The sequence below is a fragment of the Desmodus rotundus genome, chromosome 8 (genome assembly GCF_022682495.2).
Source record: "Desmodus rotundus isolate HL8 chromosome 8, HLdesRot8A.1, whole genome shotgun sequence".
Taxonomy (NCBI): Eukaryota; Metazoa; Chordata; class Mammalia; order Chiroptera; family Phyllostomidae; genus Desmodus; species Desmodus rotundus.
The window spans coordinates 101,574,773-101,593,458 of NC_071394.1; the positions used below are offsets into that span (position 1 = coordinate 101,574,773).

General features: G+C 33.4%; 1 protein-coding gene across 4 annotated transcripts in view; it reads left to right on the forward strand.

Moving 5' to 3' along the window:
• Positions 1-18,686, forward strand: part of PIK3CB (phosphatidylinositol-4,5-bisphosphate 3-kinase catalytic subunit beta) — a 166,338-nt gene that overhangs the window by 88,257 nt on the left and 59,395 nt on the right. For all 4 annotated transcript variants that reach the window (XM_053929835.2, XM_053929837.2, XM_053929836.2 and 1 more), the window contains 6 exons: positions 1,501-1,724; positions 7,298-7,477; positions 9,959-10,129; positions 10,899-10,976; positions 15,633-15,884; positions 16,402-16,498. In XM_053929835.2, coding sequence (XP_053785810.1) covers positions 1,501-1,724; positions 7,298-7,477; positions 9,959-10,129; positions 10,899-10,976; positions 15,633-15,884; positions 16,402-16,498 — 1,002 coding nt within the window. The remainder of the gene's footprint in view (positions 1-1,500; positions 1,725-7,297; positions 7,478-9,958; positions 10,130-10,898; positions 10,977-15,632; positions 15,885-16,401; positions 16,499-18,686) is intronic.

Sequence of the window (18,686 nt, forward strand, 5' to 3'; positions counted from 1 at the left end):
AAAACCTGACAGCTTGTCTCACTCTGCTCCCCTCCCAGTTATTATGAAATGCCATTACTATTGCCATCTCAGGTATGTTTTCAAAACAAAAATTTATATTTATTCTAGTTTCTTGCTTTGAAATTTTCATAAAACAAATCTTGGGAGACCCATTCTTTTTGTTTTTAAAATTTACTATACTCTGGGGCTTTTATCTCTGTTTTAGTCATTTTATTACTTGCACCACTGTATAATGGCACATGGATGTATCTTATTTTTTTAAACCAAGTCTTAATGATTAACTTCAGCTTTTTCCATTTTTAATTATTACTAAGAAAAACTGCAGTGAACATTTTTGTACTGATGTCATGTCATTTGTATAATTATTTACATAGATTTGTGGAAATAAACAAAGAATACAAAATGAGAACACACTGTTTACTCAGAGCTTGCTACATAGTAATTTTGTGTGTGGCAGTGTCTCACTGGCAGGCAGGGTAGGGTGGTAAGTTTTATACTGATAAAAGGGGAAGGCTTCAGGTACCCCTGACTAGAAGTAGTTGGCAGAGGTGAGCTTTAAATAAGCTGGGCATATTTATTTTTCTCTGGTGTGTCCCAGGTCACTCAGATTGAAATTCCTGTTTGAATTTTGAGGTTATGTATATGTATTTAATATATGTTATTAGAAATTCTGATAATTTGCCCATTTTTCTCCACACCTTTCTAGCACAGGATATTGCCAAACTGTAAAGTCTTTGCCTATCTGTTAAATATTAAGGCATGTATAAAAATTTATACATGTTTAGTTTTTGTTTTATATTTCTAGAATTATTTATTAGACTAATCATAAGTTTATGACAAAGTTACCATATATAGTTGTCTTCATGGCTCAAGTGGTTCATACTTCTGTACCACAAAGAAAATTTTGTGTGTATGGGATTTTGAATAATTGCTATATTGTATTCAATGGGAAAAAAATCACAGTAAACTGAAAGTTTAAACTGTAAGTAAGTAATAATGAATTTTAGGCTCATACTAATTTCAGTATAAAGTATTCTCCTAATACAGTATTTGAAGAGTTTTCAGATTCTTAGTCTTTCCCAGATATTATAAATGTGACTTACTTAGTTTATAAAGAAAAACTGTGGATCTCTTATATGTGCTTTTTAAATGTGTGCTGTGTACTTCAGTGATTATCTTTATAAAACTGGTAATCGTTGGACAACAGTGTGGTGATTGCTGGGGGGAGAGTGGTATAAGGGGATTGATTAAATGGTAATTGGAAAAATATAATAAACATAAAAGAAAAAACTGGTAATTATATCTTTATAAAACTAGTAACCAACTCCATTTCTTTATAAAGTTTCAAGTTCATATTCCTTAGAAAATTTAATTTTATAATTGTCTTCTGTACATTACTTTTATTATTTTATCTGGCTTTAAGTTTTTGTTGAATATATTTTATACTTTCTATAATTATTATTAACTGCTCAGAATGACGTCTTTAAAAAATGTGTTTAGGTCTGCATGAATTTGATGCCTTGAAGGATCCTGAAGTGAATGAATTCCGAATAAAAATGCGCAAATTCAGTGAGGAAAAGATTCAGTCACTTGTGGGATTGTCTTGGATAGACTGGCTAAAGCAAACATATCCACCAGAGCATGAACCATCCAACCTTGAAAACTTAGAAGATAAACTTTATGGAGGAAAGCTCATTGTCGCTATTCACTTTGAAAATTGCCAGGTAATATAATATTACTTTAATAAATAATTTGTAATAGCCCTGGCTGGTGTGGCTCAGTTGGTTGGAGCATCATCCTATAAACCAAGAGGTCACGGATTTGATTCCTGTTCAGGACATATACCCTGATTGCAGGTTCAATACCCAGTCGGGGCTTATACAAGAAGGCAACCGATCAATGTTTTTCTCTCTCCTTCCCTCTCTCCCCTTCCTTCCCCGCCTTTCTCTCTCTCTCTCCCTCTCTTTCCCTCTCTCCCCCTCTCTCCACCTCTCCCTCCCTCACTTCTCCCCACTCCCCGTTGCTCTCTTCTCTAAAGGCTATGAAAAACTGTCCGTGGGTGAGGAAAAATAATAAAATAAATATTTTGTAATCTGTGACTTTTGCCTCAATGCAGCACCAGTGTCAGAGGAGGCTCTTGCTCACTTAGGAAACACTATTACAAAGAACATTTTTAAATTTAAGATGGAAATATATTTAGGATTATAGTAATAATCTAAAAGTGATACATCCTTTGCTCATATATGATTTTTTGATGCAGTGGTATATTAGTTTAGATTGGGTCAGCAAACTACTGTTTTTGAATGGTTTTTATATTTTTAATGAGCTGTGAAAAAGCAAAGAATTTTAAAGGGATGTTAAAAATAAAAAAGAACATGTGACAAACATACATGTCATCAAAGCTTGGTCCTTTACAGAAAATGTTTGGTAACTCCTGTCTAAATTGGAGTTATCTTGTTTGATTATTTATACTGGCCTCATAACTGGCCAATGTTAGAGCCAGGATTTTATCCTGGTGTTTCTGGTTTTCTCCAGTCCTGCCTCCTTTCAAACAACATGTTACTAACTATTTATTGGGACAAACATGGGAAAAGGATCCTGCCTTCTGGTGTTTTACAAAGGAAGTTTGTCTAGGGGACAAAAACCATTTGTGACTCTATACTGAGCTACGTTGAGACTAAAGTTCAATTGAGCCAAGATTTGGATATCATGAAGTGTCAAGATCAAATTTAAACTGTTTATGGAATTCTGCAGTGTTGGAAGATCTGGAATAGGGACTTGTACTGTTAAAAGATGGTTAGAATTTGACTTGAAAATACTATAACTTAAAAACAGTCTGATTTTCTAGATCAGTCTAAATTTCTTTACATGTGGTTCAAATCTCTCCTGGACACAAGTTTTAATGTAATCATCATTGTAACAAAGTATATATGAAAAGAAGCATTTTGAAGTTAGGAGAGGAATGGAGATATTGGGATGTCTTACTGGATTTCTAACAGTTACAGAATTTAACGCTGATAGGAGTTTAGAGATCATCTAATCAGACCCTTTATGTAATGTAATAATTATTTTCACTATCCCTTCTAACCTGTGTCTCTCACCAAATACATCTAGTGGTAGGGGGAGCACTGTGCCTCCTGAAGCAGCACATATTCTTGTCACTGTGGACAAGAATAAATTTTATTTTTGAAATAAAAATCTTTCAAAAATTCAGACTAGCTTCTGTGACTTCTGCCTGTCTGGTTATACTTCTGTTTTGCATAAGTATCCATTAAATCTTCCCTTCGTTCTACTTGCCAAATATTCAGATAGTAGAAAAATAGCTATCATCTCTCTCCCTAGTCTCCTTTTCTTCTGGCTAAATATTTTCCCAGGGATTAAAACAAAAGCTCCTAGGCTTTTGGATTATATAAACCAGTACAATTATTAAGTTATTAAAGAATTTTGGGATGTCACATAGAGTTTCAAACTCTTTATTTTAAGCAGGTAAGACCAGCCAAATTTGGATTAAAAAGTCCAAAATCATAATTTATTACCAACATTATTTCATAAATGAGTAAATATTTACCACCAAAAATATAGAAATGATAATCTCAGACTAAAGGACAGCTGGCATCTATCATATATGCATTTTCTTTTGCCTCACCCATTTCTATAAAATTCTCATTTGGCCATTTTACCATCATTGCTGATGACTAACTTTGTTTGGAAAGTATCATGTGGAAACTCTAAACTAAAAATGCGATGAAATGTGACAAGGTATTCATTTAGGTTAAAAAATTATTTTCCAGAATTGGTAGGGGGAGAGCTAGACCGCAATTTCTGTGAAAAACATGCAGAGCTTTCAATGACCACATAGTCAGTATCAGCAAGCTGTAGAACATGACTCTTAGGAAACAAGATATATATACAATTAGGAAAGTATTATGTCTCAGTTTCACAGAACAATAGTTTCAGCTGCCACATCACAGGTGCATTGTTTTTAATTTCAAGAATCATAATTTGTAAAGAATACTCATAAACTTGAGCAGCACTTTTATACTTGGTTTTTTTGTTTTTTTTTTTTTACCTCAGCTAACATGAGCTATATGAAATAATTCTATCAATAAAGGGAGGGCACATGTAATTTGAAGCAGTTCTGTGTGTTGGGGCATGGAGGAGGAAGGGTAAATGTGGTAAAACAAATGAATATGTTTTTTGGGGATTTCCAGAAAACATATCAGAAGCATAGGCAGAAATGTGCGAAACAGTGAAGCATGTAGAGTAAACCTGTCAAGAATAAGTATTTCCCACCGGAGTAGTCATTATGTGAATAACCACAGTTCTCGTGATATAGACAGTCACTAATGAATTGTATTCCTCCCTCCTGAGCAGAAGTATCTGTTCCCACCCATATGCCTAGTGTCTTTGTTGGATAGTCTCTCATCTGTAGTATTTTGTAAGCATGGAGCAATACATAGCACATGATTTTTAACTGGTATGCTGCAGTAATTTTTAAAACATGCAATACCTGACTATTTTAGTCAGGAGCACTGACCTCTTTTCCCTTAGCTTGTCAAATAAAAAATTCACAACAGTTAACACAATAGCCATCTGGTGTGAATGAATCAAAATTATATCTATTTTTTTGTCAGATTGGGAAAAATATATATTTTGTGTGTGCTGCAGAATTTTGGTAATTAGTTTATGTGTGCCATGAGGTGGAAAAGGTTGATAATTGCTGACGTAGCCAATTGATTGCTGAAGAACATCACAAGTCTTAATAAAAGATGTAATATTTTGTGAACTATATGTAAGTGATGTTTGAAAACTGCTTAAAATAAAGGAAAAACCATTCAAGTTGAGTTCTGACCAAGGCAGTCCAGTTAAACAGTTTATCTGAAGAAAATTAACAAGGGTGATGATGACATACCAGTAAATCTTTAGAGGACATGAATTTAGTCACCAAGGGATTAAGATAGGCCCCTGGAGGAAAGATTGGAGCCCTTGTATACTATGTGCAATTCCATTATATAAATTTCATTGTCTTGATTGTACCTCCCTCACTGCTGATGAAGATGTATCTCTTTTCACATATTTATGAAACATTTGTATTATTTCTGTTAGGTTTGTTTTGTCTATTTTTTAATTGGGGTTTTTAATTGATTTCTATATACACACAGAGCATATCAAGTTCAACATTGGTGTTGCATAGAATAATGCTGGTTTATGTAATTCTATTGCTTATGTGTATACCTAGGAACCAAACTGCTGAGTCAGGTGTATGTTTTTAATAAATACTCCCAAATAGTTTTTCAAATTTATATTCCTACCAGTAGTATTTTAGAGTTTGGTTTTCGCACATCTTTGCTAATACTTGGTATTATTGGTCTTTTAAGTCTTCTTAAATTTTCCATTTTCCTTTTTATTGAATATTAAATCTTCATTTTACTTTAGATGCTTCATTCCTTAGAGTTCTCTTTGATTCTGCTTCACATACACTTGATCTTTATACATTTTCAAGATGCTTTTAATTCTTGAAAAACATTAACCACACTTGCTTTATTTTCTATTAATTTTAGTACTTGTAGTTTTCCAAGCCCAGTTCTGTTTTCTATGCTTTCTGCAGATACTTACTTTCTGATAATGAGATTGTCCTTCAGTATTGTATTTCTGAAGAGTTTATGTATGAAATAGAGAGAAGGTGAGGATCATAGAATAATTATATTAAGGAGCCTGTGCTTATTAATCATTCAGACCTGTGCTATTGAATACAGTAGCCAATAGCTGCATGTGTAAATTAAGAGCCACATATTGAGCCGATTGTGGCCAGTGGTTATTGTATTGGACAGCACAGAGTAGCATATTTTTATTGTTAGAGTTCTGTTGTATACCACTGCTTAAGACAGTTATGAGCATTTGTATAATGTTAAAAAAGACTACCATATCTCCTTGCTGCTCTTCTTTTAAAGATAGATTACTTTCTGAGCTGGGTGAAGGTTACTTTTGAGGTGGATAGTGCAAGAGATTGATCAGATAAGAAGCTGTATTGCTTGCTCTTTAGGACAGATGTAAAGAGTCATTGAAGTAGAAGAGCATTACTGAAGGTGGAGAGAAGGTTATCATTGTATGTTTTGGGAAGTGAGATGGGGAAGGAAAGGGAAGTGATAAGACTTCTCAAGTCACTTTGTGTATCTTAGTTCTTGTGATTTGATGAATATGCCACCAACTCATATAGAAAGTACGGGAGGAAAGGGTAAAAATGCGGAAGAAAATACATTAGAAGACCCAGTAGGTTTGAGATAACCTTGAAAAAGGGAGGTGACATAAACTAATTTGGTGGGAAATGCTACAAAAATCAATTTCAGGTCAGTATAGAGAATTTTCTAATAGTTGTCCAGGGTAGCAGTTGGCTGCGGTGGGAGATAGTGAGCTTTCTTATATTTTTTGATAGATGATCATTATTTTGCTAGATTATGGGAGGATTGAGGTATTATCAAATAATCTTTAATATCTATACTTCTGGGGTTTATGCACGTATTTAATAATATTCCATCACAACTGTGTTTTCATTTTTCACTAATTAAAATTTCTTTGTTTCTTTTTGCATGTTTATAAATCAGACAGAATTGTTAATTTATGGTTCAACTGGTACAAAGTAAAGATCTCTTATTAGCGATAACATGTAATTCTTTTTTAATATATACTAAATTTGAAAAAGTACAGGATTTTTTGGTAACCTTTTTAAAAAAAGATTTTATTTATTTATTTTAAAGGAGGGAAGCGAGGCAGGAAGAGAGGGAGAGAAACATCAGTGTGTGAGAGATATGGATCTGTTGCCTCTTACACCCTCAGCTGGGTACCTGGCCCGCAACCCAGGCACGTGCCCTGACTGGGAGTCGAACCGGCAACCTTTTGGTTCTCAGGCCGGCACTCAGTCCACTAGCCACACCAACCAGCCAGGGCTTCTTTGGTAACTTTTTAAAAGAAGGATATTCACTAGTAAATGCCTGTGATAAACTACCTGATGATAAATTTAGTTGAATATTAGTAAACTTTAGTTAAATATTTATCTGACCTGTGGAAACTGTGGCACTCTGTATAACATGAATTAAAAATTATCATCAATCTTAACATAGACACAGTATATTTAGAAAATAGGAAAATTTACGTACATTAAATGGGAAGTGTATGCATATATATTAAATATTATGTATGGCTGTTTGTAATGTAGTAATAAGTACAAATGTAAAGAATGGTTTTGTTTTGTTTTTAGCAAAAATGTAAAATTATCCATTTTTTCTACTACCCTCTTTAGGATGTGTTTAGCTTTCAAGTATCTCCTAATATGAATCCTATCAAAATAAATGAATTGGCAATCCAGAAACGTTTGACTATTCATGGGAAGGAAGATGAAGTTAGTCCCTATGACTATGTGTTGCAAATTAGCGGGAGATTAGAATATGTGTTTGGTGATCACCCACTAATCCAGTTCCAGGTATGTGTATTAATTATGAATTTACCAGGGAAGTGTATGTGTATATTTAACAATTTGACGATTGAAATTTCTGATTTAAAAATGTGTTACTATAAAGATTTTATTTATTTTTAAAGAGAGCAGAAGAGAGAGAGAAAGACAGGGAAACATTGATATGCGAGAGATACATCGATCAGTTGCCTCTTGCATGGCCCCAACTGGGGATCTGGTTCGCAACCCAGGCATGTGCCCTGACTGGGAATCAAACTGGCAACCTTTCGGTTCATAGGCGGCCACTCAGTCCACTAAGCCACACCAACCAGGGCAAAAAATGTGTTACTATAACAGAACATTTGGAGCCTACAGAAAATTATACACAATTAAATAGCCATAATCCTACCTATCTAGAGATAACCATTGTTAACATTTTGGCATGTTTTTGTCATTTTACTTGAACTTATGTATATTTTTGGCATAATGATTATATATATATGTTTATATATATCTCTATAATGTTTGCATTATGCTTTTTTGATTGTTTCAGTGTCATAATTGTCTATAGCATTATGAATTCTTAATACAGTTTGTTACAGCTGCCTCTCTCTAAAAATAAATAAATAAAATCTTTAAATAAGAAATGTGCAATGCAACAGCCCTTTCCCCAACATAATAAGGTGTACTATTTAAAGGACAGGATCCTGACCTTGCCTTCAAGGAATTTGAAGATATTTTTGTTGAAATTACATTGGAGACTAAAAAATGGTTATTACATATAAAGCAAGGGTGTCAAACTCATTTTCACTGGGGGCCACATGAGCCTCGCAGTTGCCTTCAAGGGCCAAAATAATTTTAGGACTGTATGAATGTGACTGCTCCTTACCTGTTAAGGAGTTGAAATTACATTTGGTCCTTTGATGGCAACCGCAAGGCTGGTGTGGCCCCCGGTGAAAATGAGTTTGACACCCTTGAGATATAAAGCATAATAAGCTGAATGCCAAGTCAGATAAATAATAACAAGACTTTAGAATACTATGTGATTACTTTTATTTTATTTTTTGTTTTGAGAAAGAGGAATACAGTCATGCTAGATACTAAGTGCTGTTTGAGAATAGGAACTGTGATTTTTTAGCAGGTAACAGGGAATTTTATACTTTTGTTCAGATTTTTGGTGTGGTCCTCAATTCTTGAACTTTAGTAGGTAGAAAGTCTAACAGCAGTTGTAACTTCTGTGTACAGCTTTGGTAGCTGTGGCGTTCTGATAGTAAGTCCTTGAACTCTAGCTCATAAGAGGACGAAGATAGATGTAAAGTGCTTGGTGGGAGCATAGAAATAATGGCTTACTCCCTTCATGTTTTGCCATCTTTTAAGTAGTCGCCTGCCCCTTTTACTTAACACTTTTTCTTAACTCGATAAGAGGAAGTTACTGTTTTGTCAAAAATGAGTTTGTTATAAAAAAAATAAAGTTATGCATATATTTTTGTACAAGGTCATGAGAGAAAATACATAATGTAGGTAAAGGAATATGAAGGAAATGGAACAAACGATATATCTCTTTCATATTGGAAAGTTTTAAATGAATACATTTATCATAATATTATGTAATTTTACTTACAGGCCATCCTGGAAATTTTTTTTAGTAGTTTAAATTGAATATAATACATTGAATTTCACTTATATCTGTCTAGGGTAGTTTTTCTTTGGAGTAATACATTGGATTTTGTTCAGTTTGTTAGGAATTTTTGGTAATGTGAATAACCACCCATTTTTTTATGTGCCTCTGGAGAGTCATCCTGGCTTCATGGAAATAAACAGAGCATCACGCTGGGATGGCCTCTAGGTTTTCTCTGAGGAAACAGTAATGGCGGCCTGGAGTCCTGTGCTGAAATGGTACCAGGTCTACCTCAGAAATCCATGGGAAGGTGTGAGTTGGCCACTTGATGACTTAAGAAATGGCCTCGTGGGTACAATTACATGTTCCCTTTTCCTAACTGAGTGAAAGCTGGCAGTGTGACATCAGTCAATGACATTCAAGTCCTGCCCCTAGAAATGTATGCCTGTTGGCCAAACTGTCAGGTATTAAGTGCAGAACAGAGAAGACAAAACATCTAGACTGAAGCATGTCTTTCTTCAAGGTTTAAAAAATAATCAGAAAATAAGTCAGGCAGGTGGATTTAAATCCAGGTCTTAAAGATTCTAGATGTATAACTTAACCCTTCTGATTTTTGTTCTTGATTCTATTAAATAGGGGATAATCGCTCTTACAGAGGTTTTGTGAAGATTAGCTACAACGTGTAAGAATTGTCTAGCTCAGTTCTTAGGTACTTAGGTTAACAGTAGCTTTTTTTATGTTGAGATTTTAAATTCTCATATTCTTGAAATCAAGTTGTTTAAGACATTCTTTTATAGGGCATTTTGATACAGTGTTGTTCAGCTTAATTTTATTCTTCTATTGACTTAAGTATTTGCTTGAATATCCTCACCTTGTTGTCTTGCCACTGTTAGTATATCCGGAACTGTGTAATGAACAGGACCTTGCCCCATTTTATGCTTGTGGAATGCTGCAAGATCAAGAAGATGTATGAACAGGAAATGATTGCCATAGAGGCTGCCATAAATCGAAATTCATCTAACTTTCCTCTTCCTTTACCACCAAAGAAAACACGAATTATTTCTGTAAGTTTCATATGATAACTTTTGGGAACCCCAAAAGGCATGTGATTTTGTTAAGTTATATGCTTAAGTCTCATACATTTTTACTTGCTCACTTCTCCTTCTGTGAAAACCAGTGCATATTGGCCAGATATCCATCACCATTTATAATTATCTGTCAAGTTACTATTGTTTTTCTTTACTGAAGCTATATATAAATGTAAATATGCCATTTATATTTTTGTTGTTCTTTTGGTGCCAAAGAAAAATGCCATTAAGTTACATATATTGTGAGATTAGAGCTAAACACAAGACTTAAGTGAGTAATTTGAGACATTGTGATAATAAAAGTTAGATGTACAGAAATAGTTGATTTACCAGTATATTTCATTTTTTATCAACTTAGCTATGTGGTATTAATTTGCCTGTCTTATTGAGTACTTTTACACCTTAAAGGTATCAAAGGTACAGTTTTGTTCAGAATGTGATATATTTGTAAAAGGCAAATTTTAAGTTTGTGTTCATGGGAAGTTAACATATTTTAAATAGTTATCCAGTCTTAACAAATTGTATGTTTAAATACTCCTTGATGGTTAAGATGTTATCTATAATGCTGCCTGTGTTTTACCTAGTGGTTATGATACTTAATTTAATATACGTGACTTTCAGTTGTTAGTTCAAGTCTGTTTTTGTTATTTTTCCAGTGGACATGAGAACTGATGAGATGATTTGTTAGCATAAAATATTCATTTCTTTAATTGAAATATTCTGTATTTATTTCTTTTTTTTACAGCATGTTTGGGAAAATAACAGCCCTTTCCAAATTGTCTTGGTAAAGGGAAATAAACTTAACACAGAAGAAACTGTAAAAGTGAGTACTTGCTAAGGTTTGAATTTGTCATCTGCTTCATTATTTAAATAACTCACTGATATGCTCAAAGAATGTTACATTGGAAATTAAATTTTACCAATATTGGTCAATTATACGAGATAGAATATAGTAATTTATTACGAGACAGTTAAGAATTTTTGTTTTAAAGTCTTTAAATAGTTGGAGATATAATGGGTAGATAGACGTTTTCTAGATATATGAAGGGAACCTACCCCACCCCCAAACGGAATTATCTTCTGGAGGGAATTACCTTCTTGTAATACAAGGCCTCCTCTGCTAGGTGAGTGTTCTAAGAACCCATCTGTATCAGTGTACCAGCTGCTGTTGTGAGAGGCTTCATTCGACTTCAGTGAAATTTCTTTTGAAGACACTTTCAGTGTGTAGCCCATTTCATGATTGGTGATTTTTGAGCACATCTGCCCACACAGCGTGTTGAGTGTTGAGCAGCTTTTGACCAAAAAACAGCATGACCCCCAGGCCCCACCCTCCCTATTCACTCTGTCTTGCCCAAGTGACTTTATTTTGTTTCCCTGGATGAAAAAGTCCTCAAAGGGAAATGTTTTGCCAATGTGGAAGAGGTGAAACAAAAATACGGCAGAAGCACTAAAAGGCATCAAAATCAGTGAGTTCAAAACTGTTTTGAGCAGTGGACAAAATGTCTCAATAGGTGTATTGCATGAAATGGAGAGTACTTTGAAGGTGACTGAAGTTTAAACATGTAAGAATAAATACGCAATTTTTAATAAATAAATTCCGGGTTTTGGGGGGTTCCCCTACTATATTATATAAAAGGAATTGCTTTAGATCAGGAATTTAGCAAATGGAATTTAAGTTGAGGCTATAGGTCACATGTTTGTATGCAAGCTTCCTTTGCTTTCTCAGCCTTGATCAGAGCTGCGCGCAGCTCTTGTGTTTTTCTTTTAAACTTGCTGAACACAGAAAATGTAATACCATTTCTTGGAAGAAAATAGATGACTGCATTATAGACCACAAGTCGTTAACACACGGGATTTATTGCACAACTCCATACAATTAAGTGAAGACTTAAGGCAATTTGTCTTGAAGTATAAAGCATGCATTTTCCCCTATTTTCCTTGGCAGGAAATTAAGTGAATAGTTTTGTGATCCAAGAAAGAGGTTCAGTTAGTTTGAGATGTTCGCTAGCATGACAATGTATTCAGGAGCACCCTGCCAAAAATTACCAATAGCTTGTTTTTGTAAGTGAACATTAAAGATTCTTTGGGTAGTTGTCATTAAAATATGGGCTTTTTTGCTCTTACATTCTTAGCTAGATTCGAACTTTTAATAAGTGTGCTTATGCCAATTAGCTATTTTCTATTTTAGTGGTAATTTTATTTTTTCCTTTAATTTAAATTTCTTTTATTAATTTTTTTTCAATTACAAAACTATAACCTTATTGCAACAGGTAAAAAAAGTCCAAACAAGATTTTTAAAAAAGTTACTGGTCTCTTCTACCCATCTCTTTATCATCATATGGGATTTAAGGTTAACCAGTGTTGTGAATGACCCCCCCATTATTATGTGAATATATAAACATATGGTTTCAATATTGAACGGTGGTATTTATTTTATTGATTGGTTGTTTTGTTAAAAAAAGATGATATATACATTATTCTTCAACTTGATTTATTTACTTTATAATACATCTTGGACAGTCACAAATAGTCACTAGAGTTCCTTGGGTATCCCTAAAGGCAGAAATCACATAGAGGCAAATCTGTCCTAAAGTTATGTGAAGTATATATATATACACATGTTTTTTTCTATGATTTGTATGTGTAGATGTGTAATTTGTTGTAAAAATGGGATTTCTTACTTGTTCTTCCCATTTGTATTTTACCGTATTTGTCTTCTGTAGGCAATTTATATTATTTAATTCTTTTTTAGTTATGATGATCAATCAAATTAACATTTTCTATAGTCTTTTATTATTTAATTTCTTCCTGAAGAAGACCAAAGAAACCTTCACTACCTGCTTTATTTTTTTGAGTATTACATTTTATTTCTTTGTCAGAGACATTTTATTTCCATAGATTTTCCCAAGTTCCATCAGATATTTGAAGCTGATTGATGCTATTGTTTGGGGTCATGTTTTTAGGAATAATGAATGGTCTTTTTTCTTTTTTAAGATTTTAATTATTTTTAGAGGAGGGGAAGGGAGGGAGAAAAAGAGGAAGAGACACATTGATTGGTTGCCTCTCACCCCAACTGGAGACCAGCCTGCAACCCAAGCATGTGCCCCGACTGTGTCAATATGCTTTCTCTTACTGTGTCTTGGCTGTTAAAAATACTGATATTGTTAGTATCTCATAGTTTAGATACTTTGAGTATAGCATAAAGGTAGATACAGAGATTTCCTAAAAGTACTGTTATATAAATCTTTCTTTTAAATTATTCTTACCATATTTTTTACAAACTAAAAATGAAAGTCCCCAGACTTTTAGTCTGATTTCAGGGAACACAGGGAAATATCATTTAAAGCAGTTTAAAAACGTGGACATGAACTAAGGTTGCTTAAGGCTGAGGCTACTCAATCTTGAAACTGATTAACAGCAGGGAGAAAAACTTGAATGATTGTTTTTAAAAAGTTATACCAGCCCTGGCTGGTGTGGCTCAATGGATTGAGTGCTGGCCTACAAACCAAAGGGTGGCTGGTTTGATTCCCTGTCGGGGCACATGTCTGGGTTGTGGGCCAGGTTCCCAAGTAGGGGGCGCATGAGAGGCAACTACACATTGATGTTTCTCTCCCTCTCTTTCTCCCTCCCTTCACCTCTGTAAAAATAAATAAATAAAATATTTTTTTAAAAAAGTTATACCAAAAGTATTTCCATTTTTATCCATACTTTTATTAAATTGAATGAGTTTTGGATTGATTGTGGAATTTGGTGTTATGTCTCTGTATAGGATCTTGAATTTAGATCACTAACCTATTTTATGTGGTACTGTCTAGAATATTAATTTTTAGCTATTTAAAAATAATATTATAAAATGAAATCCAAGGTTACCAATATTCTTGCTAATCTACTTACTATAAACTACTTTTATTTATATTCTTTCCTTCACAAGGTGGAGATGTGAATGTGCTTTTAATGAGTATGTATAGTATTTTGTTGTTTCATTTTTTTAAGATTACGTTGGAAATCATTTTCCCCTTGTGTGCGAAGCATCATGATGTATTCAAAGTGAGACACATAGAATGTCTTAGTAGATGCTGGTGCCATTCTCATTATGGCAGAGAAAATAGGTGGTTGTGGTTGGTTAGATTCTGAGGGAGAATTTTTGTTGAGTTTGATATGGAAAAGACTTGCATAGGTTTGTAACCTGCTAGGGGCTGGGGAAGTATATTTTTTTCCCCTGATACAGAGGAGCAAAGGAGTAAGGTCTAAGTACTTCGGAAGTTGGAGCACGGTGGAATAGCCCCTTTCCTATGAAGTTGAAGAGAATCAGCTGTGTGTTTACATAAAAATTCCTGGTAGCCTGAGAGTTTACTGCAAATGTTTTTAGTAATCCTTTCTAACCCTTACTAATTTAATCGTTACTGTGTTATATACAATAGTTTGTATTTGGAGTAAATAATTTTCTTCTATAAGTTTAAAAAAATTTTAAGGAAGGTTTTGAACATTCATAAAAGTTGGGGGAATTATTTTAACAGGTTTTAAACTAATTATTGTAATAATTATAAATATAATAATTTTAAAAATTGATGCTATTGTCATTCAAAATTTTGAATCACTGTTTAAAATGTTTTAATATCTATAAAGTAGATATTATTTTCTCAAAATTAGGATAGTAACTCTTTTAACAAGTCAAGCTTTTTATTGATAAGCTTTTGTTTAAATTTAAGAAAGACCTAAAGAATTCCACGTAGGTATCATTTACTCAGTAAATATTTGAGTACCACTGTGTGCTAATGTCACATCTGAATAACTGTTATAAAAACATTTGACTTTAATGTTTAATGTGTTTCATTGAGTCAGTGTCTGGCTTTTAGTTGTTCTTCTACCACTCATACACTTTTAAATTGTTGATAATTAGAGTATGTCTTTAAAAACCACTATATAACTGAATGAATAATATTTTTTGGGACATTTTACATATGCCTGGCCTCACTCTGGACTTGAGTCTTTGGAAAAAAACAAAAAGACAATGATGGGTAGGATAATCATAAATACGGTTAGAATATCTTTAGTTGGCTACTTATAATGACCTATTCATAAATTATGTAGAAGTAGAAAGAGACTTTGGAGACATTTTATCCATCCCTTCCTTCTCAAGTATACAGAAGAATAAGACAAGGCCCCAAGTAAATGAAGTCAGTGAAAGTAAGCATATGATAGTAGTTTTTATAGCTGTCATCTTGGCTTCTTCAGACCTGTTTATAACATTGAGGCCCCTGGCATTTTTTATCTGGTCTACTTAGTAAGTGAAAAATAGGTTAAACAGCTTAGTTAATAAAATACTGATTAATTATAGTCTCATGCTCTGTGGCCAGACAGTCTTCTGGAGTCGATGTGCTGCTTCTCCCAGTATATATTTCTTTATTCTCCAAAATTAGAGGGTGTCAGTGGTTCAATATTCGTGATTCTGTATTTATTTTTGTCTCCCTCATTACAGGTTCATGTCAGGGCTGGCCTTTTTCATGGTACTGAACTTCTGTGTAAAACCATCGTAAGCTCAGAGATATCAGGGAAAAATGATCATATTTGGAATGAACCACTGGAATTTGATATTAATACTTGTGACCTGCCACGAATGGCTAGATTATGTTTTGCTGTTTATGCAGTTTTGGATAAAGTGAAAACGAAGAAATCAACTAAAACGATTAATGCCTCTAAATATCAGACCATCAGGAAATCTGGGAAAGTGGTAATTATATAATAACTTCTTAAAAATTAAAAATGGAATAACTTAATGGAATAATATTGTAATGGAATAATTTTAAGACTTTTGACATAATGGAGTAATCTAAGTGAAATTATATCATATAACTTTGGTCCCTAAGAACTGATTTCAAAAATGCAATAATCTCCCTTTTTATATTCTATTCATTCATTTCTCTTTTGGCAAATTTATTTTAGTAAATGTCATACTATAAGTGCTTTATTATAAATGTTATACTTTTTAGGTGGTACAGGTGAAAAAGAATGAAGGAATTTTAAAAATTATTGGTCCACAGTCTCTTAACTGAAATTTCAGCTGCTGCGTATGTTTGAGAATTCAGAATTTTGTGCATTTAAAAAATATCATAGATCATACTTCACTTAGCACACCTTGTGGGGTCTGGGACTCATCTATAATCAAATGTATCAGTATCTAGTATTATATGAACATTCACATTAAATTCATTCTTAGCATATTTATGCAGTGGTATATTTTTCAACAGCATTATCCTGTAGCATGGGTAAATACAATGGTTTTTGACTTTAAAGGACAGTTGAGATCTGGAGACATAATATTGCACAGCTGGTCTTCATTTCCTGGTAAGATTTACTTTCTAATTCGTAGTGTTAAAGAGTAACTTTTGGCACAGTGGACTTGTTAATTTTCCTTATGTTTCCTTTCAATTTAGTAAAGAAACCGTCATTTTATATCTTTCTGTTTATTTTAAAACAAATTTCCATAGATTATTTTAATATATTCCAGTGATTTGTATCTGCAAATATTGTTATTTTAATGAATGTGTTCTCGCTGTAAACATTTTATATTTATAGGTTTTAGAGAATTTCTCCTAGGGGATAATGTCTTTCATAACATTGTCTTTTCTTCATTACTCGTAGTTGTACCAAATTTCTACACTAGTAGAAGGAACATGGGAAGACTAATAAAAAAGGTTTAGCCTGAAATATGGCCTAAGAAGAGCACCTTTTACATGCCTGTGTTTTTCAAATACAACTTAATGTACCCCTATAAGATCAAAGGAATAACAGTATGCACACACATAAATTGTACAAACATGTTCGAAATGTTTGAACAATCAAACAAAATGGAGATAACCATTTCACAGATAAGGAAAGTAAACCTGTCAATCTTACATAATTGGTTCATATCTAGGATTTGTACAAAAGACTGCTCGGCTCTTTCCATGACTCTGTACTCTTTCCCAGGTGTGGAATTTTTTAGTGTAGAACTTGTGTTATACTAGTGAGTATTTTTCTGTCTTCATAGATATTTAGTAAAATTTTGAATTAACTTACATTTTAAAATTATTTTGTGGGTGACAGACTTATGAAAATATTCATGTCTTAGTAGTTACTATGTGAGAAATTGTTTTTGCATACACACATAATTGTTTTGGACATAAATTACAATTACTTACGAACATGTTTGTACAGTTTATGTGTGTGCATATTGTTATTCCTACCCTTTCCTGCACATACCTCCAATAATTTTCACTAATCACGTTACTCTCCAAATATAGGGGAGCAGTGGTGTACACAGTTCTTAAGAGGAACTAGAGTTTCACCATTAGAGTAAAAATTAAGCATTTCAGCAATATGCTTTTTTGTAAATCTTAATTTAGACTTGCACATGTTCTCTATAATCATCAAGCAACCTGACTGGTATTTGTAGAAAAATTTTTGGTGGTATTAATTTGGCATACCATGAACTTAGCTTTATCTCTAACAAAATGTGAGGTGAAAAATAATAAATGAACACATTTGCACTGTATGTGTATCAGCTGTAGAATTGTCACGTTTATCTCCAATAGGAGCAAGCCAGAAATGAGCTACAAGTAATCTATTATCTAGACTTCCTAGGTCATCAATAATCACATTTATTGGTTGCTTTTGTGTCTTTCCAGAATTTTTTATGTATATACTACGAAATATAAAAGTAGATTTCTATTTTTCTCTCTATTCTTCCATAAAATAACATATTCTCTGCAGTGTTCTGCTCTTTGCCCTTTTAACCTTTTCTCTCTATATAAAGTGTTGCTGCTGCTTCTTAAAGCAGAGTTACCTTTTGATAGTTTTAATGGTTATAAGGAATAACCTTGCTTATGTACAGGTATATATTAAGATAAATTCCCAGAAGTGGCTTTTTTGAGTCAAAGAATAAATACATTTGTAATGTTGATAATCATAAATTGCTATCTTAGAGATTATACCAATTTGTGCTCTGCATTTGTAATATATTAGAGTGCCTTTTTTGTGATCTTTTTTTTTTAAATCCTCACCTGAGGACATGTCCATTGATTTAGGGGGCAGGGCGGGAGGGAGAGAAGGGGGCGTGGAGAGAAGCATCAATGCCAAAGAAATATTTGACTGGCTACCTTCTTTATGTGCCCCAATTAGGGATTGAATCTGAAACTTCTAGGCATGTGCCCTCACTGGGGATCAAAGTCACAACCCTTTGGACAATGCTCCAATCAACGGAGTGACCCAGCCAGGGGTTTGTGATCATTTTAAAGCATAGTTACCTCCATAAAGCTTGGGGCTGATAAGAATACTAAAAATACTACATTTGAGTTTAGATAGGTTGCGTTTGGTAGGGCAATTAAGTATAATGCTATTAGTTAGCAAATATAGGATCATAATTTGCAGAGAAGGCAGCTTTAGAGGTATATAAATTATGAGAATTGCTTTATCCAGTGAAAATGGAATCTGAGATTGAGAGAGTGTTAAAAAAGATGAGCAAAGAATTAAGTAGCTGAAACTTGTAAATTTT